Raw genomic sequence first — 26,919 nt, forward strand, 5'->3', positions numbered from 1 at the left:
CATTAGCTTCTAGTCGCTGTAACCGAACGCTTAGAAATAATCAAACTAATATTTAACATTTGAAATTTTAATTCTAGACGACGTAAAGGCTTACATTCGTGTTTGCTGTCTTTCATTATCGTGCTTTTTTGATATTTCAGAAAGATAAACAATCAGGAAATTTGCCAGAAAGTACATACCAGGATCTCCAAAGAGATGTCCAACAGTCGCCATACACAAGAAAATTTTAAAAATCGTATAATGTATTCTTTGACATTTTAATTTTGCAGGAGACAAAAGTGACTTCAAACGAGAAGTTGAGGTCATGGGGTCATTGTCCAAGTTGAAGGGAATAGTGGAATACCTCGGATGTTGCATTACGGAAGGTGAGAGACAAGGATATGCAACACATTTCTTAACGTATTTATGACGTTTTTTTAAAAAGAATTTCAGTTTTACTCTTCGTCATTCAGATACGTGTGATGACCATTTTCTGACAGTGTAAAGTGTACTCCCTATGGTAGAACTGAAGATTTGGTATGTTTCAGAGTTTCCGTCGAAACTGCATATTTTCTTAAAGTGGCCAATGTTCCCTGATGTGTGTATATACTAGACGACAGTTAAATACAATCGATAATTGGCCCTCTCCAGATTTTACCGCTGTAAAAATTACTTTTTGTTCCAGATCCCATGTATCTGATCACAGAGTACGCCCCCAACGGCACTTTGCTTCAAGTTCTAGAAAACATGAAGGATGCCGATGCTTGGAAAAGAAAAGGCCCTGACCTATTGACCTTTGCCCTGGATGTGGCTGAGTGTCTGAAGACTCTTTCCGAGAATAAGGTACTTTTGAACTATCACATGTCACCAGCATGGTAGCAATTGAAAATATGGTTATTTAGAGTCAATGGATTGTTTTGGTTTGATTTGTTTGTCTGATGGAGGCTACACAATTGTAATAATAATTTATTTTCAAGGTCAGTATACACCATGAGGCTTTAAAATTGAATTGTTATCAATTTTCAATGTTGCTATTTTTAGCTGTGTAATCTGCAATGGCTACTGTTGTTTTTGAGATAGCATAAATTTCACAATTGATTTTTTCTCTACTTTCAGATCATTCACAGAGAGATTATGGCAAAGAATATCGTTGTTGACAGTCAGTGGAAGTGTAAACTCTCTGGTCTTGGTTCGTCAAGTGCTGTTCTTACTGATCAAAGATACAGACAAAAGATGAAGGTAACACCATACAGGATGCTATGTGCATTTCTCATCCATCCCAGTGTAATTTCAAATTGTTCTTCAGATTCCATGTACACTAATGAATTCAGCACGTTCAGCGTGTGGTAATTGTTTTGTTGCTGACAATAACAACTTTTCATGTGTTTACATGTTGCTGCTTCTGATGAAAGTTTTATTGACTTGGGGAGTAAAATCGACATCATTAACAAAAAACATTGGACGTGCTAAGTTTTTGTATAACAAAATGTTTTGTGTTTAAACATAATGATCTCTTTATTTAACAGGCGATTTTTCTGCCAAAATGAGCGTGTGGCCTGTTGACCCAGTATAGTTAGCTATATCATTTGTTGTTTACAAACTCATGTCTCTATCTGCACAGGGACACTTACAGATCAGATGGATGGCACCGGAAGTGCTGTCAGGTAACGGATGTACGACAAGAAGTGACATATGGTCGTTTGGTGTGCTTCTTTGGGAAGTATATTCATTAGGTCAGTTTGCTTTTCTCGTCAAATAATTTCAAATCTAATATGAGGCATATTTCCTGAAATCAGTAATTTCCTTATCATAATTTGTATGGACACAAACAGCAGAAAAAATAATTTAGATTCAACTTAGTGAGAGCCCAGACATTCCGCGCTCAGAATATAATATTCCGTGTAACACATTCACGCATTTGAAAAGGAACCAGAGTAGAAGTAGAGAATGACCACATCGTTGGTCTTCGCATATTATTTTGGCATCCATGCTCTTTTGATAATGTCTCTCGCAACGCAAAACTGCGATACAGAGCTTAAAATACGAGAACCACACATTTTTCTGCCATGTGTAAATCATTGCAGAAAAAGAATCATTTTTGTCACGTAATCTCGTAAAATTACTATTATTTTATAGGTTGTACTCCTTATGAAACCCTGCCAGAAGATAACGTCAGAGATTTTATTCAGGCGGGAAAGCGTTTGGACATTCCACCAGGATGCGCAGTAACCCTGTAAGTTTAAAGTCAAATGTCATAGTATATTTTTGCAAACAGGGCCATTATATATGTTAGACATCATGCACTTCCAACAACGATTGGCTTTTGGTGAAACTAACGTGCCCAGCGATTAAAATACTTGACTTTGCTAAATGTATCTATCGCAGGGCATCAAATTTTTATTTTTTTTTAATTTAATCTCGAACCAACAGGTTGCCCCAATAACAGGTTCGTTTGAAAATAAAAATATAATACAAAAGCGGAAAGTATATAACAGTTACAACGTAAACAAACAGACATGAACATTTTTTAACATTTAATGACAACTTCCATTTGCTCGTCCACTTCACAACCTGGTTGATATCTTGTTGTAGTTTGATGCAATCATACATATCAGAAATGGCCATAAATAACTTGGAATCGTCAGCATACAAAGATAAATTTGCATGGTTCATGCATTCAAACATGTCATTGATGTAAAGTACAAAAAGGAGCGGACCCAAAATAGACCCTTTGGGTACACCTGATGTGACATGTGAAATGATACCATATACATTATAACTGAAGTGATAACTTGTATTAGCATTAGCTAGACAAGGCATATCTATGGTTTATAATTACACAACACACTGTAGTCTTATAAAAACTGTCTCTATTCTTTGTACAGTTACCAAATTATGACGTCATGCTGGATTGAGATACCCGATGAAAGGTTAAAAGTCGATGACCTTGTCAGCAGCTTACGACGGTTTCAGGATGAAAACGGGAAATAATATGATGAAAGAAATGTAACTGATTGACGTCAGTACTTTGGTCGAAAAACGCAGCTCAGAAACTTACATTCAGAGATGGTAGTTTCCATAGAGTTTTTAATTATCATATAGAGCAACAATGCTATTTGCCAATTCTATAGTTTTTATCTATATCCAGCATCACTTTAGTGGGACAACATAATTTGAAACTACAGTAAGTTCAAACTTTGCATAGAGTATAACTTAATGCGTAGCGCCAAAGACAATATGTATACAGAATTGTTGTAGTGATTTTGTATGCATGTAGAATTATTTATGTGGAAAACCTATAATGGTATTACCACAGCCTAAAATATCTAATGTTGAACAGCGTAGTGATGGATTATGATTAGAACACGACTGGCTTAGTTCACGAAAGAGAATTGGCATTTTTCACCTTTGCATCAGTACGATTACGATGATGATAAACCTCTGTTGGATTTCATCCTTGATTATTTAACTCCTGCTTGTTCATCTGCTGTTTGAATAGTTATGAACACCGACGCATTCTCATTGCCCCCACTTTGCTTAGGTAATCCCAGTCAGCTCTTCAAAAAGTTCGTCCGTATTACATTACAACGGAAACTGCTGCTGAAGAAGAGGTAGTCGATGCTGATGTGGAAAATTTATCTTATTCTGTAGAAATTGCTTTGCCTTTTATCGCACTTGCTGTCATTGTATTCTGCTTTCATAATGTTATTAGATTTTGTGTAAGAAATTGTTGTTTTACTGGGTCCCGCTGCTTAAAATAGCGTTGCATAAACACTAACATATCAAATGCGAGAGTCGTTGTGCAATGAAAACAAGAGATAGAAGTTGCAGTTGTTGGTATTTAGGTAGAACTTTGTATGGACTTTGGATTTTGTAATACATCCCTAAAATACATCCCAAACTCTTACTACAATGGTGGTTTATTGGCACAATACTGATATCTGTGCGACGTAGTTGATAATATGTATTTTATTGTTTTACATTTCTTACAAAAACGCTGTATAGTTTTGTATGTTTTACGTAATATTTACCTCTGTAGCACGCTGTTTACATTATAAATATTTATAAGAATCGTTTAGACATTGTAAATCACTGTATGATAAGATTATAACAATCTATGATAACATTTGAATGAAGACGAGTGTTTAGTGTTATTAGACGATACATCAGTGTATTATACTCTCTTGACTTTTTAATGTCCGGCTTCCTTGAATCACTGTTATTCATTTGATCAAGCTCAGAAGTAATTTTATCTATACTTTCATCGACGTATAATTTTGTAGTCATCAAAATTGAGTACCTTATCTATTTTTCATGCTTTCGTTCAGCAAACGTTTTTGTATCGAATGATAAATTGATGAATCATGATTACGGTAAATAACATGTATAATTTTAACATAGCATTGTGTGACAAATGTAATAATATATACGCCGATAGTTTTCGCAATATTTATCTGCAAATTGAGAAAAAGTACTGGAAGCTGATGATAGAGGACCGTAACACACACACAGAGAGAGAGAGAGAGAGAGAGGAGAGAGAGAGAGAGAGAGAGAGAGAGAGAGAGAGAGAGTATATCCAAACACTGTGCATCTTACGTAAAAATTATTTAATGCAGATTGAGTTTTCCTTATAATAACACACTATACTCGCACCTTGCTCCGACAAGAAACACTTTTAACAAGACCATAATATAGGATAATCAAGTTCCACCAAACGCAGAGAAGTTATTCTCGAAATAGCTTTTGTCAAATTGAAAAAAGTCAGAAATTAAGGCGAACAGAATGGAACATAAAAGTCCTTGCCATGACAGACACAAAGTTCAGTAACTTTGTTGTCATTAGGTTTGTTTTGAAAAAGATCTCCTGTTGTCAAGTACTTCGTACATTGATAAGTAAAGATTTACCTTATCTGACATTTATCACGCCCTTGCCTCCGACTAAATGGCTACGATCATACAGACTAAGGGATAAACTGCGATCTTGTCCTTATTATCATGTAATTGACTTTGTGGAAATTTACCATCGTTTTCCTTACCATCCTCACGTCTGAAAACTTAAAATATGTTAAAAATCGAACACTAATAAATCTATCAGAGGCAGAATCGAAGACCTTCGCGCTTGATAAATTGCCTGAAACATGTCAAGAACGAGTTCAGCAAGGCAGTTATTTTTTCTATATTCAGCCATGATTAGAACATTCTCACCTTTTCGGTTAATCCGTAGATCTTGTTCTAAGCTGATTAATTGTTAGTCATTGGGCTGGGTAGCTTCGTAGCTACATCAGTTCAGCTCTCGATCCCTACGCGACCATAAACAGTTGCCAGGCAACGATCCCGCGCTGTCTACGATCTACAAAACGAGGTGACGCCCATTGAGCGAATACACCGTATCACTGAGCCGACCTGCGCTCAGCATAACCTTCAGGCGTGTATTACAGCCCTATTACAGATGCCGTAAACTGGTAAAATTCGTCAATTTTACAAAATCGTCACAAAACCTGTTTCGAAGGCTGATATACTGATTTTACCTGTTTTTGACCCTCTAAACATTTTGAGGGAAAACAGAGCTGTTAGTAACTGTCCTCCCACTAGCAAATGGGGAAAATATGCCCTCCCACTGAATTTTGATGCCCACTGCCCTCCAGTATCTATGGTCTGCCTGCTCTCCACTCCCCACCACCGTTCAAGCATCCCCCCTGCCATCTTCCCACCACTAAAACTCACGTCCATTTTTATTTAGTCGATTACTTACATTTTTTCTCAAGAATTATAAAAGAAAGCTAATATTCATTTTTACTTGAAACCGATTTTCTTGCAAGCACTGCCAGAAATTTTCTCCCTGCCCAAAGTAAAAAAATCCTTCCCAGCCCACTGTAAATATTGACTTTTTCTCCCCGCCTGCTGATTGGTTTTTAAATTTGTCCGCTCACTTAAAAACTGCATGCAAACATTTTTTTGCAAGAACAGCTTCGTTCGCGGCACTGTATAATTAGATTATTTAATTTAGTTTTTTGCCCATTAAATTTGCAATAGTAGGAGGAAAAACTAATTGTATGCAAATCAAAGGAAAAATCAAGAGTCTGTCGGCAGTGTATAGCTACGGCAGTATTGGTAGTTTACTATTATTAGCACAATGGCATAATGACGTCATACACACTAAAACAGTCAATGATGAGACACGGATTGACAAACAAGAGGTCATGAACCCGGAAAACGGACGGTGTTCGCTCACACCTATATAGAAATACCTGGAGGACTGTAGTAAGTGTGGAATGTCTGCCATAACGCAATCATTGGTCATTCTGCTGGGCGGTGAGTGTTACTCATAAACGAATATTTTGGAAGTAAAACCGGGTTGTCCGCTGGTGTTATTTTTGTATGGATTTGTGGGTTTTACTAGAAATTTTGACAAATAGCAGTTACACGTAATATGAGAACGTGTCTTCCTTAACGTACAGGTGCCGCCAACGAAGCCGTTCAAGCATGAATTTGTTCGTACGCAGTTTTTCAGCGTATGAGCAAATTTAAAAAGTAATCAGCAGGAGTGGAGAAAATGTCCATCTATACAGAGTGCGGGGAAGAAATTTCAGTTCTCACAGAGGGCGGGGAGATGCTTTCTGTCAGTGGGTACCAGAAAATAGGTAGAGGGAGGGGAATGCAGTGGTTGATAGAACTACAGGGAAGATAAAGCGCATAACATAGAAGGGAGCAATGACCAAAGGTCAAATGATAAGTTTTCCTAGCAACACGATTGGAACTAATTTGGGATAATTGGATCTTCATATTTTTCAAATTTCTCAAAAGTGTTAGGTGCCATATAGCCGAATGTTGCAATATCGCAAATTACTCATAAAAACAAGTGAAGTTTGCAACTTAAAAAGAAAAGCGGATGAGCTTATATTTACAGATTATACCGACATTACTTCATTATCCAAATATCCCAAATTAGTTCCAATCGTGTTTAGCACAGTTTTGCGTGGATCTTGGTTTCAATACACGCACGTCTGGGTGATTGATAAATAGATGAGTAAATGAAATGTACATGTTGGAATACGAACATCTAGTGAGCAGTGGGTAGTTTTAATGGTTGGAAGAAGGCAGTGAGGAGCTTGCACTTTTTATTGGAACTGGGAGGGGCGAGACCATAGATACTGGATTGTGATGTGCATCATAATTCAGTGGGAGGGAACATTTTCCGCGAATGCTAGTGGGAGAGCAATAACGAAAAGATCTACTTTCCCCTGAAAATTCTTAGGTCGAGGTTAAAATATGTAAAATGGGTATACCAGCCCTCCAAACACGTTTTGAGGTGATTTGTAAAATTGACAAAATTTACCATTTGGCGGCACCCGAATGGACCACTTGTTACGCATGCAATATCATGTTCAATATTGTTTTCACTACTGTTCTCTTAAACGATGATCATATAGCCAAACTGACATACTGAAATCTAATAATCTACAATTTTAACTTTATAATTTTGGTCAAAGTAAACTACGGTTGTGCATTTCTGATGTTGGTAGATACAACTACGAACCAGATGCCAGTTGAATGGCATTAAAATCTGAATAAACTATTTAGTTCTGATTAAGAAACTAGACCATGACCTTTACGTTGATTAAGAGAATACGAGTGACAACCCCGAACAGAAGTACCCAGTTTGATATATTATCTTTATTTCAATACTTAGTGCGAGCAAAAGTCGCCAAGCATTTTGTTATTGTTAGGGTGCTTTCCTCGTCTTATTACGTTTTCAGATACTGCTTCTCTGTCCTCTGTGTTTGTCATTTCTTGGGAATATTCTAATTTTCTTGAGTTACACTTCTGGTACAATAAAGTTGGAAACAAAAATAGCTGACCTTGTAAATTTTAAATATATTAAAAAATCTGGCAGTAGCGCACGAGGTATATGAAAGTGATTTAGGGCCAACATCTAGAATCTTTGTGTATTCAATAGAGATATAATATATTATGTGAAAGATATAACAGTGGAGTTTAAGGATCAGTAAGCAGGCGTATATAATATTGAAATTTGCACAATGGAAGAAATAATACGTCGTTTATATCTCTCATTTCACGGTGTTGAAGAACATCGCTCTCGAGAAATTATTTGTGAACTTTTGCCTCTACAGTATTGTTGTCAAAAGGTAACGAATATTCCTATTTCGTTAATTCCATATCCTTTTCTTACAGTCACCCATTACTCGTACGCCCAGACCACTGTAGTCGGACCAACAGATACAGTGTATGTGAACCCATCAGAGTCTGCATCATTCAACTGCTCTGTTACACTGTGGCGTACTGGTGACCTTGCTTCAGTTTACTGGGGAAAAAGTCGAGATTATGGTGTCACCTGGACAAATGTCGCTCAGTGTTACGATACAGGGACATGTCTCTTTACACTACCAGAGCTTGACGAAATATATTCGTATGAAAGCAATGCACCAGATTACAACTTCTTCAAACTCATCATAGATTCAGCAACAATGGCAGAAGATGCACATGCTTTTCATTTCATTTACTACAAAATAAATACAATTCCTACAGTGGGGTGAGTCACAATTTCAAACCCCAAATAAATTCAACAACAATGTCTGACTTCGAAAGTGTATGTTAATTTTTAATCTATATTAAGAATGCATTTTAGGTTTGATTTGTTTCGCGACAGTTTCCAATTGATTTTCAAGCGGACGTGTTGACATTATTTGGATCGATTCGACGAGCGCGCCCTCTTTCCTTATAGTCCTATTCAACGCATTATGCGTCCAGTGCAAACGTGATGGGTTGCATGCATCGAAATTAGATGAGAAAATGTCATGATTTTTCCAACTCAGTCTGAAAATATACAGTGTAGGGGCTTAAACAATTTTGGATATGCGTTCATTATATATGACAGCATAAATGTTGTCATATTCAATCACGCATAACAGCTGGTCTTTCCTGAGAAAAAAAGGTGAGCAAGTTAAATAGTTTGTTATTTCAGGAAATTGGGAAAAGGGAAGGTACTTTGAGGATGTCTGGATGTAGGGTTTCTTAAGGACTATGGTACAGATAGAATGGCCGTAATTTGTCACTGATTCACTACACTGTGTCATGGCGTACGCTGATTTGTTTTAAAAGAAGGGCAAAGCTCTAGTCTACTTATATCAGAATATAACGGTACTGGTGACATACGGCTGATTATTTCGTACGAAATATTGAATATATCTTCCACTTTGGGAATCGATCATGGCAGAGTGTTGGCAAATGTTCTGAGATAGTCATCAGCAAAAGGTTTCATGAAATTTTGTTCGTTATTTCTTGATTAAGTCGACACTGTCATTACTGTCTCCACAGGAAACCATTATTTGAAAAACTGATCTTTCATAACTTTATTAATATGCAAGCCATACAAGCCATAACCTAATCAGTTCTTACCCTTAGCATATGGTTCCTATATACCAAATCTGACTTTAATCCGTTCAGGCATTTTTGAGTTATAGTGTAAACAGACAGACAGACACACACACAGACACAGGCACAGACAGACAGACAGACATCGCTATTATATCAGCTCACGTGTGTGAACACAACGACGTTAAGTTACCAAGTACGTCGAAATCACAAGGAATGATACTTTGGACTGCGGGCTTATTAGATAAAACACGATACTCAGATCGCTCCTGTTTTGACAAGTTTCTATTTATACAAATCGTAAACACTAATTTGAAACTACCGGTCAATATCACAACATAGTTAAGTTTCTGAACAACAAAACTCCTCTCTGATATGGTACCAATATATTTTCGGATCTGTTCACATATTGTCAGCAGTACACAGTACAACTTTGCCATCATATCGTTGACGACATGGAATGCAGTTTCGATGCCTTTTATACGAAAGGATAATAGTTTACCTTAAAATGATACTCATTTCTTTTGTATTGTATTATCTACGAAACTAATTTGACCGGACCGAAAGGTTACCCCACGCACTTACATCGAGCAAACTAGTCACACTATGCAGGTGACATTTTAAATTACGCTATGATTCGAAGCCAGAATGTAACGCTTATTTTTAGCTGAAGAACCCAGTTTTAGGGAACCATCTAACATCATGTCTGTCATTGTAACACTGTTGTTGATGATGTGGTGCGGTGAGTATTGGTTATGTATTCATAATATTGGAGTCATATCATGCCAAGTTTTAGCATAACTGATATCTTCCATCTATGGGAGTTGTTACGTGTAGTAATTTGTGTAACTTGTACTTGATAAATTTTCGTTTTCCTCTCCAATCTAACAATTCGAGTCGTACTCGGCGTATATATCACAACTGAGTTACTATCGCCAATATTCTAAGACGGCGAGTGGCTCGAATACCACAACATTTTATTGGCTAAACACCAGACGCTGTTTGCTTGCAAGAACATAAACGAGGCATTTTAGCCGATGTGTCAAGTGGTTGACAAAGTGGTTGACAAATAAGATAAGAAATAGCCCAATCGACGTAAATATTCGCATTGTTTGACATCACTGCTTATAGAAATGAAAACGAGCATAAACAAAACATTAACAAATGTTGTACAGGCATTCATAAGTGATACATTTTTCACCATAAAGTGGTAAAATGGTGTTGATATTTGCGCCTGTACACGGTCTATCGATCTGTCTTCTTTTCAGTCTGTGTGCGCACAAAAAGTATTCCTGACTAACGAGGGAACAAATCGATTGTGTTTAACATGTAATTTAATCTGGTATTGAATCAAGTATTAAATTTCAGTATTTCTCTTTAATACAATGACCTCGGCACGTTCAATATTCGTCAGTGCTTGTGCTGCTGCCACTTTGCTGGATTACTTCGTAGTATTTGGCAATCAGGTATATTACAAATGTAAAAATGACTTATGTTTCGAGATGCAGCCAACTGATATATAGCATTAATTATTAGTTTGGAACGAAATATAAAATTACACACATAATTGTGTATGTTTAAATATCAATAACTCACATATGTAGATATTATATCAATTATCTTTACTGAGAGTATCACTCTTACATTATCCAAGTGCTTTTCACTCGTACGCAAAAACGATAGTTGTTGGACCAACGGGTGTGCTGTATGTGAACTCAGGAAAGTCTGCTTCGTTCACTTGCGCTGTTTCCTGGGATAGTGTTGCTCATCTGCGAACGGTAGTGTGGGGAAGAAGTAGAGATGGTGGTAACACTTGGTCTGCTATAGGACAATGTTATAATTCCGGTAAAAGTTGTACATATATAGGGGATAATGAAACAGAATATCTCATTGAAAGGAGTGGACAAGCCAATGATTTCTTCAAACTTACTGTGACATCAGCAACATTGGATGACGATGCACACTATGACTGCTGGCCTTTCGTAGATGGTCGACCTGCAGCTCCCCATGCAAGACTTTTTGTAATAAGTGAGTTAGGTTTACTCTTTACTGATGTATTGACGTATGATATGATAATAAATATTAATTCACTTCTGGACAATATATCGAAGTATACAGATATGCTCGTGGGAAACATTCCAGTGCTAGATGTGGAAAGCAGAGCTTTATAAATAATAACACAAATTACTTCAAGTTCAAAGTAACAATAGCTGCTTTTCATGCACCCCGCAATCTTCAGACAGAAGTGAAAGAATTCTTAGTAACACTCTCATTTATATATGCTTCGGACGTACAATTCTATTTTAGCTGGTGTTAAAATTTGATAGATAAACTATCAAATTATTTATTAACACTGGACCAATATAATAATGGGGAGATAAACCAGAGTGCTACTTAAATCAATTTATTCCATCCCAAGTATGAAGGGTGCTTTATTCGTGTTGTAATCCTGTCTACTATTTTACCAATTCCAGATCAAGTAACCAGTGTTACCATTCATAACATTGGCATGAAAACAAGTGTAAAAGCCTGTACTCGAGATATTATTTCTTGCAAAGCAACATCCGGGAAACCCCCAACTGATCTATTGCTGACAATAGGAGACACTGACATTACACGGTTTATTGAAAACAAGGAAACGGAACCTGGCGATGATACCAAACTCTACGACACAGCAAGTCTTCTTCTTTACCTATTTAACGCTTCTGATGACCAGCACTATCTAAAGTGTCAAGCATTTCAATATAAAAGCGTAAAGCCTAGAAGTGTAGAGATTTTAATGAATATGCAACGTAAGTTTTTTCGTTATTACCTTATCGTTAACAATGCCGGCACAGTTGTAGATAACTCATTTGTAAGGCTGTCATCAATATTGTAAGTCCGAAGAACACATCAATATATTATTGGCAAACTAATAGTATGTGCTTGTCGCCACAAACATATCTCGGGCCGCTTAAACGACATGTCAAATTGTTGACACACACACACATGTGATAAGCTGCATATCAATCCACGTAAATATTCTCATTCCCAAACGAAACGATCTCTAAGTAAAACATTAACGTATATTACAATGGTACATATTCAACCATACATGTGATATAGTGATGTTGACATGACGGTTGACAGTTGACGGTCTATTGATCGTTATTTTTTTTCAATCCGGATGTGAACAAGATGTATTCCTAACTAACAAATACGTATTATCATTCTTCCCTGCAAAAGACTCGCCTTTGGTTTTATGTTAGTTTGGCCAGGGGCTGTGTTGTCTCGGTTACCCAGACTGCTCTATGGGGCTCTCTGTCCGTGTCACGCCATCTTGCTATGTAATTTTTGAATGGGAACTTCCCAGATTGCATGTGAAGGAGCGGCCGAGAGAGAGGCCCACAGAGTAGTCTAGATAACCGAGACTATCAAAATTTAGTGATCGTTTGGTTCACAACACAGTTGATAACGAATATTGTTTGCAAAACCTGCTTTCTGAGTTGAACTAAAAATGTCTCAACCACAGGTATTATTATTTGTCGCAACCACAACAAATACACATAACATGTTTATATATATATATATATATATATATATATATATATATATATATATATATATATATATATATATATATATATATACATATATATATATATATATGTGTGTAAACCGTACTCTCTGTGCCCAATTTCAGAGGTTGCCAAAAAGCCATTATGGTGATAACCGGGAGGGTACATTGTATACATTTTGTGTGCATATATATATCATACAACCACATTGGAAAGCAGTGTTCCTTATTACAAAAACAATGTATACTACTTTTCTTTAATAATAGACCCCCTGTAATCCATGCCATTATTGTGGACCAACTTGGAGGAAACAGAGTAGTTATGGAATGCCTGGCAAGTGCCAATGCTGATTACACTTACTCCTGGGAGAGTAGTGAAGGTCATGCTGAAATCGAGGAAAGGATATTGATTAAAATTAAAAACGACAACTAAGTCATCTTTAAATGTAATGCAAGCAATATTGTTGCATCAACATCACTGGGAGTGACAGTGAAGATACTAGGTAAAATGTCAAAGCTGGTTTAATCTCATGTCTTTGGTACTGTGAAGAAACGTTTATGGATCAGAAGTCATCAAATGATCTATGTTTTATGAGCAATGAATGATTTCAATATATCCAAATCTTGTTGTCCTACTGTGCATTCAAAAAAGGAATATTGATCGTTTATTTGTATGTCTGTCTGTTTGTTAATACCATTCCATTTTTGTCTCCTCAGAGCCTAAATAATCGTACAGTCTGAAAACCTTGTTTCTTTTTTAACTCGAAGACTCAATATTCACTCAATATTCCAACCTTCGTTTAAGATACTCCTTATGAAACCTGTGAGGGCAGCATCACTGTGTCGGTTGTTCTGGGATGCCTATCGGCAATTTTACTTACAATAATTGTTGTAGTGGTCATTCTTCTGTGGTACAGAGGACTTCGTCAGTCATCGTTGCTATGTCAGGTAATTCTATTGTAAAATAGTCTTGTGAAGCTTCAGCGAATTCAATTGATTTGAAAATAGAAGCGCAAGACTCCGTTATTGCAATGTTGATATTATACTATATAACTTTATTCTGGCGTCGTGTTCTGATTTGCTGTCAAAGCTTTGAAACTCCTCATTTTGTTGTGAAAAGACTCCGTACAAAACAAGTTCGTCACCAACGACCGTACGTGAGTTATTTAGTTAAGTAACTCCAATGGCAAACATAGCCAATTACTTATGACATAATGTACCATGACGTATTTTTTTAGGCATTGTGAAAGGGTAATAGTGAAGGGTATTTTTATAGCGTTGACAGAAGATCAGAGTACGACGGCAGATGTAAGTTTTGGGGTACGATCAGAAGATTGTGGATAGTTTTGAGACAATGACATTATTATTTCTTGAAACTTTTTAGTATTTTAAGCCCCCCAAAAAGGAGAAAGGGTGCCAATATGAAAAATCTAAATGTACACAATCGACACTTTCACTAACATATTCTACCAAAGAGAATCTACAGTGAGCAGTTTAATGACTACGACGCTTATTGTTTGCCTTCATTGTTCAATCAGCGACGGAAAATAACTTTCTCATTGGCTGACATTTGTCACAGCAAAGCCATGCAAGAATGAAATTTAACGATGTGTGATGCATCCTGACAAATAAATAAGAACAATTATTAAACGACCATCAAAGAAACAGCGTCATCTCTACATCCGGGTTTGACCAGATTGAATGTGTGCAAGCAACGCACCAACCATTGAGTGCTGTCCAAAAGCCAAACCCGGAATTCGAATCGACCACGGTACAAACAAAGCCATGTGCAAACGCGTATGGACTTACGTGTATTTCCATACGCGTTAGTACATGTGTGGGCTTGTTTGTGCAGGCATCACGTGATTATTTGGGCGTACTGAGTGTGTAGAACGCATCACGTTCTTTGTATTCCGGAGTAGAACCATTAGCAAAGGATAGAAATCAATTTAGCACTCCAAATTGTAGACTTAAGGAGGTACGCTACCATTCAAAAAATGTTGGGACATTCTTGAAGTTGACTTTTCTGAAATAATCTTTATGTGTGCAAAGATATAAAAAATATAGGGTAGCCATGCAAAATTTTTGAAAAAAACACATGCCAAAATTGACAGAAAACTACTAAATCTCCCATTTTGCGAAATTTGCACTTACCAGCAGAATCTTTATTTCATCGCAAACGATTAACAGATCCCAGTGTGCATACCACATTTTTGCATTGCCAGGACAGCTGAATTAGGACAATCAACTAAAATTTGTGATGTCTTGTCTTAAAAATTAAATATTAGACCCTAAATTTATCATTTAACTGTAAATTAGTCTTTTTTAAAAATATAAACTTCATGTAAATGCACAAAATAATTTTCAAAATGTTAAAAAGTACAGCAATATCTATCAAACAGACAGTGTTCTTTGATTTAGAAGCAAAAAAAGTTGGGGTCACCACGCAAATTTTCTTACTAAACAGCAAAAAGTGACGAAAAAAGGTGAATTTTGTTAGACCTGAGATTTGACCCTCTAGCTTACTGATATTATGTCAGAGCTACAATTGTTAATTATTCTCTACTGATCTTTCAAAATAAAAATAACTGTCGATTTTTCAGTGCCAAAAATATAATTTCGGTTGTTTTGATTCATTAAAACTTCTGAAAGAAATATTATAAGGTCACTAGCGAGATTTTTTGCCATTTTGTCCTGTTATTCACGCTCACTAGGTTAGGTAGTCTAAAAGGAACATGTACATCTTCTGGACAAAAGAGGGCGCTCTCCTATATAGAATGGTAGCGTACTACCTTAAAACGAATCGTAGGTGGCGCTATACATTAGAAATTATTCATTGGAGATAAGGTGAAAAGATATTGATGGTGTACGTAAGTGATGATGACAGCCAAACAATGTAAATATTTTATTATTTATTATGTTATTATTGAAGGTTTTGTCACGGTTCCTTACGAGTAATCAGCATTATGCAAAGAATAACGTATAATTCGGCGAGTCTCGCACTGCTGGTATTTCATTCAGCTGAAGAATCAAATCTTTTATTGATTGGTCGTTCACAAGGAAGAGTTGGTAACATAATTCATATTATATACATCGAAGTTTTGTGATCCTTCCACCTTTATTAACGATGTTTTCCACACAGTTAGGAATTCGTGGTAATGATGTAACTGAGAGTCCTGAGTATATAAACATAGATATAGAACCTACTTATGCAAGTCTTGATGATTGTGTGAAGGAACGAGATGACTACTTAAAGGCTGGTGACACCATTTTGGAATTTCCAAGAAATCGCCTGTTTCTAAAGGAGACGCTAAACGAGGGACAATTCAGTAAGATAGTGAAGGGAGAAGCCTGGTTTATTGGCGGCAAAGATGCAGTAAGTGACGTCATCATCAAAGTTGCCAAAGGTAATGATTTTTAAACTTTAGAAAGTTATACTCTGACAAAATCGAAGAATGCATGCCACTAATTCGATTTAAAAAAAGCGGGGGAATATCGAGGAATATCGAATAATTTATGTCTGTATATCGATAGAAGTTTCTGGTAGCGGACGTTTGACAACACTCGTGGCCATTGTCTTTAAAGGAGATAACAGTGTCTTCAAACAGGAGGTAGAAGTGATGGGGACGCTGTCTCGAGTGAAGAGAGTGATACGAATTCTTGGCTGCTGCACTGAGGAAGGTAGGATTTTATATAGACTATTTTCTCTGTTAATGCAACAGAACAACAAAGGACAAATTTTTTTTTCATAGTGTAATTACAAATCTATTCTGATACATCGTAAAAATGTTTTCTTTATTTTGCAGAGGTTCTGTGTTTAAGACTAAATCTTGGAAATATCAAATTTTAAAATATCGTGACTTTTCAAGAATGTCGTGTAAGAAGCTGATTTCTTTGTCAAACAACACCATTCATTTTTAGATCCTCTGTACATGATCATAGAGTACGCCCCCAACGGATCGTTACGAAACCTTATAGAAAGTATGAAAACTCGGGATACTGATGAACGGAAGAGCAATGATCTTTTGAGGTTCGCTGTAAGCGCGGCAGAATGCATGCAGTGTCTTTTAAAGAATGAGGTAATCACCTTCCATGACTTGTCAAAGGATGATCTCTGTGTACCATTTAAATGATGGCTATACTGAGAACATATAGACAGATACAAGTGTAGGCGTCAAAGGTCAACAACTTTATTACAATGTTGACTGGCTACGAGCCGATTTCATCCACTCTAGGCGTACTGAGATACATATTCAAGAGACGACGGAACAAAAACAAGAGAAAATTATGAAATTCAGAAGCTAGTAGGATAGGGAGGGAGGCTAGGGAACGCTCTAAGGTCGAAGCCAGCTGTTATTAACTGTTAGGTTGCCTCGTTCCCAGACCGAGTCACTCACAGCCTTGAACCTGGCCCATTTAAACTACAATAGAACAAGTATTATTGCTCAAGCAAAATTTTGAAATTGTTAACGCGTTATTGAAATTTGTTTGATGATATACGTCATTCTCATTTTCGTTTATTACGGTGTCAGCGTTTGTTGTTATGCTTAATTATTGGTTTTGTAGCTCTGTTGTTAAGTAAGTTTATTCAAACTGATAGAGTGTGATAATCATATATTATATACAACAACTATTTCTGTGTCTTTTCATTTCTAGATCGTCCATAGAGAGATCATGGGGAAAAACTTTCTTGTTGACAGTCAGTGGAAGTGTAAAATATCTGGTCTTGGTTCGTCAAGTGCTGTTCTTACTGATCAAAGATACAGACAAAAGATGAAGGTAATGTCACTACGCAGAGAACCTAATAATAACCTTAAATAAATGACACCTGACGCACTTAACACTGTGCTGATACTCTTTCTTTGTTTGTATCTGTTTGTTTGTTTGTTTGTTTGTTTGTTTGTTTGTTTGTTTGTTTGTTTGTTTTACATTGACTGACTATCAACCGTAATTTTGATCAGTCGAAACAAAACAAAACAAAATGCTCGTCTCACAAACTCAATGAAAATGGTACACTATATCGTATCAGAAAGTATTCTTTTTATTTTCTCTCATTGGAATTATTCACTCCTTTGCTGTAACTACAAGCCATACAATGTCTTACTCGGAAGGACACTAGCTTTAACAACGATCTTGTCTCTCTGATCAGAGTAACTTACCAATCAGATGGATAGCACCGGAAGTACTGTCAGGCAACGCGTATACTGCAGAAAGTGATGTTTGGTCTTTTGGTGTTCTCCTCTGGGAAATATTTTCATTCGGTAGGTTCAATAATTTTATCATATTCGCATTCGGTCAAGTTTTCGTGCTCGGGAAAAATGAGGTATTTCAAAGGTGACTATTCCTGGAATAGTTTTGAGTTTCTACAACACTTTGCCGATATTCATGGTCTAAGATTACGTCGGAAGCAAAATGTTAATAACAGTCAAGTAAGAAACGATACATAGTCTGATTAATTGTAGACACCGTGTCTCTCAATACCCCTTCTAATTCTGTGATTTTTCTCATTCTGCTGATTTATACTTTGGAGCTTCGGGAGCCGGAGGGGGTGGGGTAGGGGTGGGGGAGGAATGACGCTGGACAGAGTCTAAACGACTCATGAACGCACGTTAATCTATGTTGAAGTCTATTCATCACGTAATTGATATTAAACCTCTGCTGTCTGTCAGGTGACATTCCTTATGAAACTCTTGAAGACGATGACGTCAAAGAATTCATTGAAAATGGAAATCGACTGGAAATTCCGTCAGGATGTACAGAATCCATGTGAGTTGACACCTAATGACGTCAGGTGCCGTAAATCATTTTTGGGCTCACGTTTTCTGTGAATTGTCTACAGCAAAGTCTCTTCAACAGTCATTGGTGTCCAAAGACAAAAATAACATTTTTTGATTAAATAGTGCAGTAACTTCGCAGTAGCATTTTGCCGTTTGCTCAAACTCACGTTGTCTTTTAAAAGCAACCCAAATTTATCTTCTTTTACAGCTATCAATTGATGACGTCATGCTGGATGGAGATACCAGCCGAGAGGTCAACAGTCACTGACCTCGTCGACATCTTACAAAAGTTTCAGTCCGAGTGCCGGTTTATGCAAGAGTGAATTTTGATTTTAAATTTCCTTGTTCGCTTCAACAGATTTCATGCTCCAAAGGAATGCAGACATTTTATAAATCGTTGGCCGAGAACATCAATACACACAATTTTTTTAAACACATGACTGGGGAAATATGAAAAGTTATGTCAGCATTTAAACTGATTTAGTTTAAGGTGGGTTTCATTGGAAATGAAATATTTGATTTTGAACCTATACAGAGTTGTAGAATCTCACAGATATTTCCTTTCTTGTACTTTCCTTTGGATTACTAAAAACGCGTTTAAAAAACTGCTGATCATGAAAATCTAAGTTCATATTATGAATATGTGATTTTATTTCTTTAAACTTCACCACCATTAGTTAATATCTTGAAAATTCATGGCTGATGATTATATAGCAAATGGACATCTGACAGGAAAGGAATTACAGTGGAAAGATGGTATTATAATTAAAACTACAATAAAACGTTTTTATGCCTAATTCTCTCGAAAGAAAAGTTGCAAACAAGCTTTTTATAAAAACGGATTTCATACAAACAGCGCCCATACGTTGACCAATGATTAGTAATTTAAAAAAGGTCTTGGCTACGGAATCATTTTCTTAATCATAGTCTCGTGAGGTACAGTGGCTACGTTTAGATGTCAAATATTGACAAATCTTCACTTTTGAAATTTGTTTGCGTGACTGAATATAAACGTCCAATAATTTTCCTACGTTCTAGGTTCCTTTACAGCACCTGCCTTCTATTCAAAATGTCAGCAGTCAAAGTAAAATGTTTCTAAATTTTGGCCAGAATAAGATGAATATTAAAAGATGTATACGATAGACTGTGTTTCGTTTTCACTTGGAAACCAACTTTACAATTGTCAGCCACGCCTCTTTGTAATATAATGAATGGCCATTCAGAGATCCGAGGTATCGTTTTGTTGTCGTCTTTTAGGCTTCGTCTGTACAATCTTTCATATCTAATGCCATTCTCTATTTAATTTACTCGCATATCATGTGGTCTCGAACGTTATTAACAACTTGAAATGAAAATACTCAATCAATCGTCAGTCTAAAAACATAAATTTCAAATCCCCTTGAGAGAATATGTAAAAAATAAAGAAAATTGTTAAAGGCAAGAAGGAAAAAATGCATTAAATACAAGGGAAAATAACACTGGACAAAGACCGATATTTTAATACATGTGTCTTTTATAAGTATTCCTGTGTGTATAATCATACTTATTAATCAATAAAATACGAGCTCTTGAAAAGTAAAATTATTTTGCATCGTTTGATAACTGCAGCTCAGAGGGGATAACAAGTTGAGTACCAGCTATCAATACTTGTTGGAATATAATATTGACAACCTTAAACTACCTGGGCTGGAAATCTTTGACAGGAATGGAAATGAAGAGTCCCATGGCCCAGAATTAACCCCGATATACCCACTCATCATCTGCTCTATCGTCTGTTCCTGTTTCATTTTTTTCGCTCCTGAAATTGTCGAAACTCTGTTTGTTTACGATTTCTGTGTTCCGACAACAACCATCAGCACAGCATTGAACTCACTAGGCATACGTCACGAACAATGAGTCTCTCTGGTCAGGTATTCTTAAATTATTTCACTGCAAATAATTGTCATTCTATTATACTGTATCAGTTTGTGCTGAAAAGACCAAGTGTCTGTTTCCGTCCGTGTTTTACGGCGTCATGGTTTTTTGGCTACAGTACTACCTTAAGTTGAAACTTTGCTGTCGAGATACAAACTTTTTGAACAATGTAAAGCCTTTTGACATAGACAGATTTCGATGGCAATTTCGTCCATTTCCACCCACAATACATCAAGCAAACCAATCTGCTTCTCAACTGGCGATTCATTTTGGCACTTACAAATTCATTAAGCGGGGGAACAACTTCTGTGCAAGTTCTCGTTATCCTTATAGGTGATTAGTACTCTTTATTATTATCACTATAGGGGAAAATTGCGAGACTAGAGCGAGAAAAGGACGCTTTCTCGCAATCAGTGAGAATCTGTTCTTATTCTCACCGCTGTCGGTGAGAAAAATTTTAATCTCCACTGGAGATTGGTGAGAAATGCACTCCTTGGCGAGAATCAAGTGTGAGAACAAATTCTCACGGTGAGAATGGAAATTCACCGGCGAGAATCATCAAGACTCGCCGTTCATTGGCGAGAATCAGCAAGACTCCCCATTCATTGGCAAGAATCAGATTTTCAATTCTCACTCTACTTGGTCAGAAAGCGTCATTTTCTCGCTCTAGTCTCGCAATTTTTACCTATAGTGTATCGTTAAGCACTGTCCATTAACATGTTGAGATATCTTCAATTGAACAAACTTTGTTAATATATGAAACTGCAGCATCACGTATGTGACGTAGGCCACTGATGATTTATTCCTTACTTAGGGCAGTAGCTGTTTGTCTTCAAAATCAAAGATAATCGATTAATTCGTAATAATTTAACTGTTCATTATTCATGATAGGAGGTTAATATAGGTTTGGAATATTGTTGTAAGTAATTATGTTCGGTTGTGAATGTGATTTATACATGCACTAATTACAACAACATCAGCTCTTAATACATCTTCTGACGTGTATGAAAGTTCACACATGCATCTTGGAGCAGAATAGGGAACACATGATCGATGTTGTAGCAACTGTACACAGAAGCAACCTAGCGTGTAGAATTTCCAGTGTTTTCGGCAATGCTAGATCAGAATCCTGTTTGATCTCCCATTCAGGGAAGCAACATTACATGTAGGCGATGTACTATCACCAATGGTTTACTGCTTTCATCAAATAGAAGCTGGAAAGGGGTATGCATCTACATTCTTTGTTTAAGTTGTATTGTGAGGCCAAAATTTACCTGCGTCTGAAACATGAACTTATGACAAGAGCAAAAGTGTAACTTGCCGCTAAATCCGTCGATGCTCTCTAGAACACTAACTCCCAACAAATCATCGCTGGCTTAAACTTCAGAGGGGTAAACTAACTCAGGGAAGCGAACACAGAAGAACGTTGGCTCTAATAACTACAAACATGAGAGTCATTGAATGGTACAAATAGGACGGGGGTAGGAAGTTCCCCATTGCAACGCATTTTTACTTTGTATTTAAGTTTATTCCAAGCATCACTGCCATTGTTCAATTTTTCCCGTACAGTCATTTGGCTATCAAATGCACAATAATAATTAAATTAAATGCAACGTTGGTGGCGCTGCCACACTCGATAATCCTATCATGCAGGAGTCAGGTATAACTGTACTTAGACAAAAGAGCTCATACATGTTTGACAAAAATTGAAGAACCCAAATAATAGGTGTAAAGTTTATTTATAATTTTAAATATGAAATGTGAAGAAAAGTCTATCAGATAACTGCCTTTACCTCAATAATCATCTTATCAGTTGCCATGGCGTGAGTTCGTCAGGTGACTAGGCAAAGAACATTAAGGTATGCATGGACTTTGATCAATCACCAAACCTACACATTGGGCATTGTTCCGCTTGGTGGTCAGCCATATTGATTTTCATACAATACCAGGCACTACGACAAAATAACGGCAGATATTTGGTTTTAAATAACTACATCAAGTTCAACACTACAAGTCATTTTGAGAGGTATGTAATCACAGTCTTCAAAATATCACCTCTAAGCAAGGTAGGAATTTTCTGTCAATTGATATTGCTTTCGTCTTTACTATCGTCTTCTGAAGTCGGTTGTAAATATCCGCCTTTCAAAGTAACGATATCTAGCATCAACTGATACAAAGGTAATTACTTAATGACATTACATGAATACTTCAAAAGAGAAAGATACTCAGAAAAATTTTGTAAAATTGTCATCTAACAGGGAATGTGTACCAAAATGTATTCTTTTCAAATGCTGGCATGAGGTGAAAATTCATTGCAATGCACATTATAAGGAACAAAACACTGGGCTGGAAAATTTAAATGACTAGTTTACCAATTTGAGAGCATTTTAAACAGCTCTTGATACAGACTTAAAGAGCTGCAACATCTTGCAAGTAGTTGTCATGGCCAATATGTATCACATATGGTGAAATACATGCATGTGGCCTTAATTGTAGAATGCCCCTCCGGCACAGATATTGGAACTCTGCAAAGTTTAAATCACTTTTCTGATCTACCGCTTTTGTGGGCTTGTTTTGTTTCAAAATCCCAATAGAGTTAACACAGAGATGGCGGCCATTTTGAATATCAAATATCGCTGATATCGGTCACATAGCACCAAAGTTTGCACATTGACCTTCAGATTTTTATTCTTGATTTAGAGACAATGGTTTACAGTTTGAGGAAAATATGAGCAAGTCTTGCCCTTTACTAGGCGTGTATTACCTTAAAATTGATGAATATAGGCTGTTACCGACAAATTTTAACAGTTTGCTTTGATTAATCATACAGCATAATGTAGCATTAACCATTGTACAAACCTCTTCAAACTTGCTTCTCTTTGTATTACCATTAACGTTAATTCATCTTCCTCGTTGGTATTGTACGATCGACATGGCGGAAAAGGATCTCCTTCACTCAAAATTTCAATAAATGCTCGTTCCCAGCAGAGAAATATGTAATGTATTGCATAATGTTAAATATATAACGATTGGTAAAGATTATGTCTGCGCTATGCACAGTACACATTCATATTTTATTTGGCGTGACTTTTAATATTTAAATCTATAACTTACATCGATACATGTAAATGGTAGAACCTGTAAAAGTACATCAAATTCAATGGGATCTGCCAAATTGACTTGAAGAAATCGGCCGTGTTTTGAGACCAAGCGCGGTGAGAAATGCGGCCTGCAGAACGATTCTACCATATGACGTCATTTTTTCCACTGCTAATTGGTTCAACTGTGTACTTCACCAATAACGTCTTGCCATGACCTTTGTTTTGGCCGTTGATTAGCCAATCAGTAGTGGAATAAATTACATCATATGGTAGAATCGTTCTGTAGGCCACATTTCACTGCGCTTGGCCTAAAAAACACGGCAGATTTCTTCAAGATGATGCGAGTAACACGTTCATCGACGTGATTTTCGAGGATATGGTTAAATTTGTGATCCAACTAGGTATATGGGAGTGTAGTTTTTAATGTTTTGTGCGAGCGCACGGCCAGTTGACAGATTGGGTGGTGTATTTTTTGAGTGATTCTGTTGCACACCTTGTGAGTATATAGGTTGCAGTGGCGGGCATATCGACTACGGAATCAATAGATCGATCCGATAATCGATCTACTTAGCAGACTACCCAGCTAAGGAGCGCCTGTGCATCAAGACTTCTCGCTCGGTACCCCTGACCTCATTAGCACGGAGGTCATGTGGAAAAACGTAAACAAAGTGGCGGGAACAAAATATGCTAGAACGTAAATGTCAAGTTTTCCGGCTAAAAAAATCAAATTTTACGAACAAATGACATAAGCATGTTGTGTTTTCTCACGATGTACTAAATTTCATGCTTTCTGTTCTCGAAAACGCGAGATCGGGAACGATATTTTAATTTTCCCCGTCAGTGTGGGCGACAATATTTGCATGTGAGAGCACTCAAATGCAAATTACTGAAAATGACGTAACCGTGCATAAGGGCACAGTACTGTAGATTTCCCATAAAAGTAACCTTCAAGGATACAAATCAAAGAGAATTGTGGGTAATTTATTGTACTGTGAAGGGCCCTTTTCGCTTGCGGCGGCCCACTTAGCATATTATAATGAGGTTATAAACGGTGCGCTCGGGTATTTGGTTGCGGATATATAAAGACCTGGAGTGAAAATTAGCATATTTGGGTGAAATAATCACCGAGCGAAGCGACGTGATTATTCCCGCCAAATATGCTAATTTTCACCCCAGAGGTCTTATATCCGCAGCCACAGAGTAATATCATAGACAGAGTGGCAACAGCTATTGTTTAAGGCGTGAAGCGGTTACGTAAGCAATCCATGTTTGCCTCGCCTCGCGAAGCTCTTGGCTCTCTTTTCCGAAGAGTGCCGACCATGCACCCTTCGGTAATTTTCGGATTTTCACCGATTGTTAAGCTAAAGTATGTTCTACAAAGCTTGTGTTGTTGTTGTCGTGTGGTGCTGATCGGAATTGATGTGCTGGCGAAAACGGGAGTGTTTTGAGCTTCAGGAAAGTGGGTTTTACCGTTTTAAAAATTCCTCTCATATTTTTATGAATATATAATGAGTGTGTTTGAACCAAATTTGAAAGTCTTTTATCGATACTGTCTGGTTTTACTCAATGGTTTACGGTCAGTCATACCGTCTTTTACACGTGCGCCAAGAAAGGACATGTTTATGAAACTGCTGGCGTGTTATGTTTTGATTGGCGTGAGGCAGTGTTTCTGGCCTGAGAGCTCACAAAGTAACTTTGGTTGCTACGCGACTGGCAGTACGATGCCATCTCGTCGTATGTTTCGCATAATCTCGTGTAATTATCAGCCACAAACCAAGCCTCCAAAAAGTTTAACACCTTTTAAGCTCATTTTAATATGAAAAGCCAATAGACGACCATGGAACAAAAGGCATGCAAGTGTTGCCACTCTGTCTATGATATTACTCTGTGCCGCAACCAAATACCCTCGCTTGTCGTTTATAACCTCTAAATGAAGTTTCCTCAATCTTCAGCCCTACGTAAACCCCTTAGCCGCAGTTGTCGAACGAACTTATGTGAATACTTTCATTTTTCTGTAAATATTGTACCTATATTCAAGTAAACACCGGACATTTTGACGTCTAGTCATTTCACTGTGTATGGTTTGTCTCATAGGAATCCTTAAAAAAGTGATTAGTGTACTAGGGGTGATAAACAATATTGTCAAATAACCTTGGTCTTCACCCAGTGTATTTTTCCTTTATTTGATACCAGGTCATTTTCTTTTAGATATAATGATTTCTCTATTTTACGCAATCAGCGATCAGATCAGCTAACGTATATTTTAAAAACTCTGTTCGTCAACGCTCGCCGAGTTATGGCTATAACTGCCAGGGCAGCCTTGCACTCGCTAGGCAAATGATCCAAAAAATGAATAACTCTGGTCGAGATTGTTACAATTATTTCATTGCAAATAACATATTTTCTCACTTTTGTTTCAAGTAAAAACTGATTAAGTTTACGCTGGGAAGACCTAGTGATCGTGTCTGTCGCTTTTTTGCGGCGTCTTGAATTTTCGGCTATACTTGAAACTTTGTCGAGCCTTTTGACATTACCAGATTACGTGGCTGTGATTTACACATACATTAATTACAATAGCATCAGCTGTTAACACATCTCATGACATGTGTTAATGTTCATTCATACATCATGGAGTGGAATAGATCACTCCAGATCACTGTTGTAGCATCTATGACAGAAGCAACGTAGCAAAGGGAGTTTTTGATATTTTTGGGCAGAGAGTTAGAGTCATGTTTGATCTTTCATTCACGAAGCAAGAGTACCGCCCGTCGAAGTTACTAGTACCGATGTTGTGCCGCTTTCATTGAACAAAGGCTGAAAAGTGCTATCCACCGACTACATTGTTCCTTGAAAGCCAAAGTCCACAATAGACCCTTTCCTCAATATAAAATGCAAGATCCGAGGCACATGAATATTCCACATTGATTAAGGGTCATTAGCATAGAATTTTAATACCGAAACAATGCTCATTAGTGTAATCTGCATATTTGAATATCATTATACCTCGCATCTTGCACTAATAGTTCCTCAATGTCAGCGGAAGTTTTCGTGCGCATGCGGAATTATATGCACTCCTTTCATAAATCCCTGATTTCACCATCAGCTTTATTGTGTTGCCAAGATTTATCTGTGATGAAAAATGAAGTTATAAGAAGAGTAAAAGTGAATCTTGACAAATCATTTAATACGGATAGTTTTCA

At 37.0% G+C, this 26,919-nt stretch overlaps 2 protein-coding genes and 1 long non-coding RNA gene across 3 annotated transcripts; all 3 read left to right on the forward strand.

Moving 5' to 3' along the window:
- Positions 1–263: 263 nt before the first annotated feature.
- Positions 264–1,647, forward strand: LOC139125445 (tyrosine-protein kinase TXK-like). Its single transcript, XM_070691526.1, has 4 exons — positions 264–365; positions 665–822; positions 1,096–1,240; positions 1,601–1,647. The coding sequence occupies exons 1-4, from the start codon at positions 305–307 to the stop codon at positions 1,645–1,647; spliced, it is 411 nt and encodes a 136-aa protein (XP_070547627.1). The 5' UTR covers positions 264–304.
- LOC139125466 (uncharacterized) lies at positions 1,646–4,048 on the forward strand. The gene is made up of 3 exons (XR_011550230.1): positions 1,646–1,712; positions 2,116–2,212; positions 2,865–4,048. It is a non-coding gene; the product is annotated as an uncharacterized lncRNA (long non-coding RNA).
- A 13,539-nt stretch (positions 4,049–17,587) lies between these two features.
- On the forward strand, positions 17,588–19,120 carry LOC139125289 (ephrin type-A receptor 4a-like). Its single transcript, XM_070691388.1, has 4 exons — positions 17,588–17,706; positions 18,077–18,188; positions 18,597–18,693; positions 18,913–19,120. The coding sequence occupies exons 1-4, from the start codon at positions 17,602–17,604 to the stop codon at positions 19,025–19,027; spliced, it is 429 nt and encodes a 142-aa protein (XP_070547489.1). The 5' UTR covers positions 17,588–17,601; the 3' UTR covers positions 19,028–19,120.
- Positions 19,121–26,919: the final 7,799 nt, after the last annotated feature.

This window comes from Ptychodera flava, assembly GCF_041260155.1.
Source record: "Ptychodera flava strain L36383 chromosome 3 unlocalized genomic scaffold, AS_Pfla_20210202 Scaffold_25__1_contigs__length_14229661_pilon, whole genome shotgun sequence".
Classification (NCBI taxonomy): domain Eukaryota; kingdom Metazoa; phylum Hemichordata; class Enteropneusta; family Ptychoderidae; genus Ptychodera; species Ptychodera flava.

Bases quoted from the DNA above. Each gene is read 5' to 3' on its own strand.
- LOC139125445 (XM_070691526.1), top strand. From the start codon at position 305: ATGGGGTCATTGTCCAAGTTGAAGGGAATAGTGGAATACCTCGGATGT. The intron at 823-1,095 runs GTACTTTTGAAC...CTCTACTTTCAG, and splicing joins AGACTCTTTCCGAGAATAAG to ATCATTCACAGAGAGATTAT. The intron at 1,241-1,600 runs GTGCATTTCTCA...CTATCTGCACAG, and splicing joins AACACCATACAGGATGCTAT to GGACACTTACAGATCAGATG.
- LOC139125289 (XM_070691388.1), top strand. From the start codon at position 17,602: ATGGGGAAAAACTTTCTTGTTGACAGTCAGTGGAAGTGTAAAATATCT. The intron at 18,189-18,596 runs GTAGGTTCAATA...GCTGTCTGTCAG, and splicing joins CTGGGAAATATTTTCATTCG to GTGACATTCCTTATGAAACT. The intron at 18,694-18,912 runs GTGAGTTGACAC...CTTCTTTTACAG, and splicing joins TCAGGATGTACAGAATCCAT to CTATCAATTGATGACGTCAT.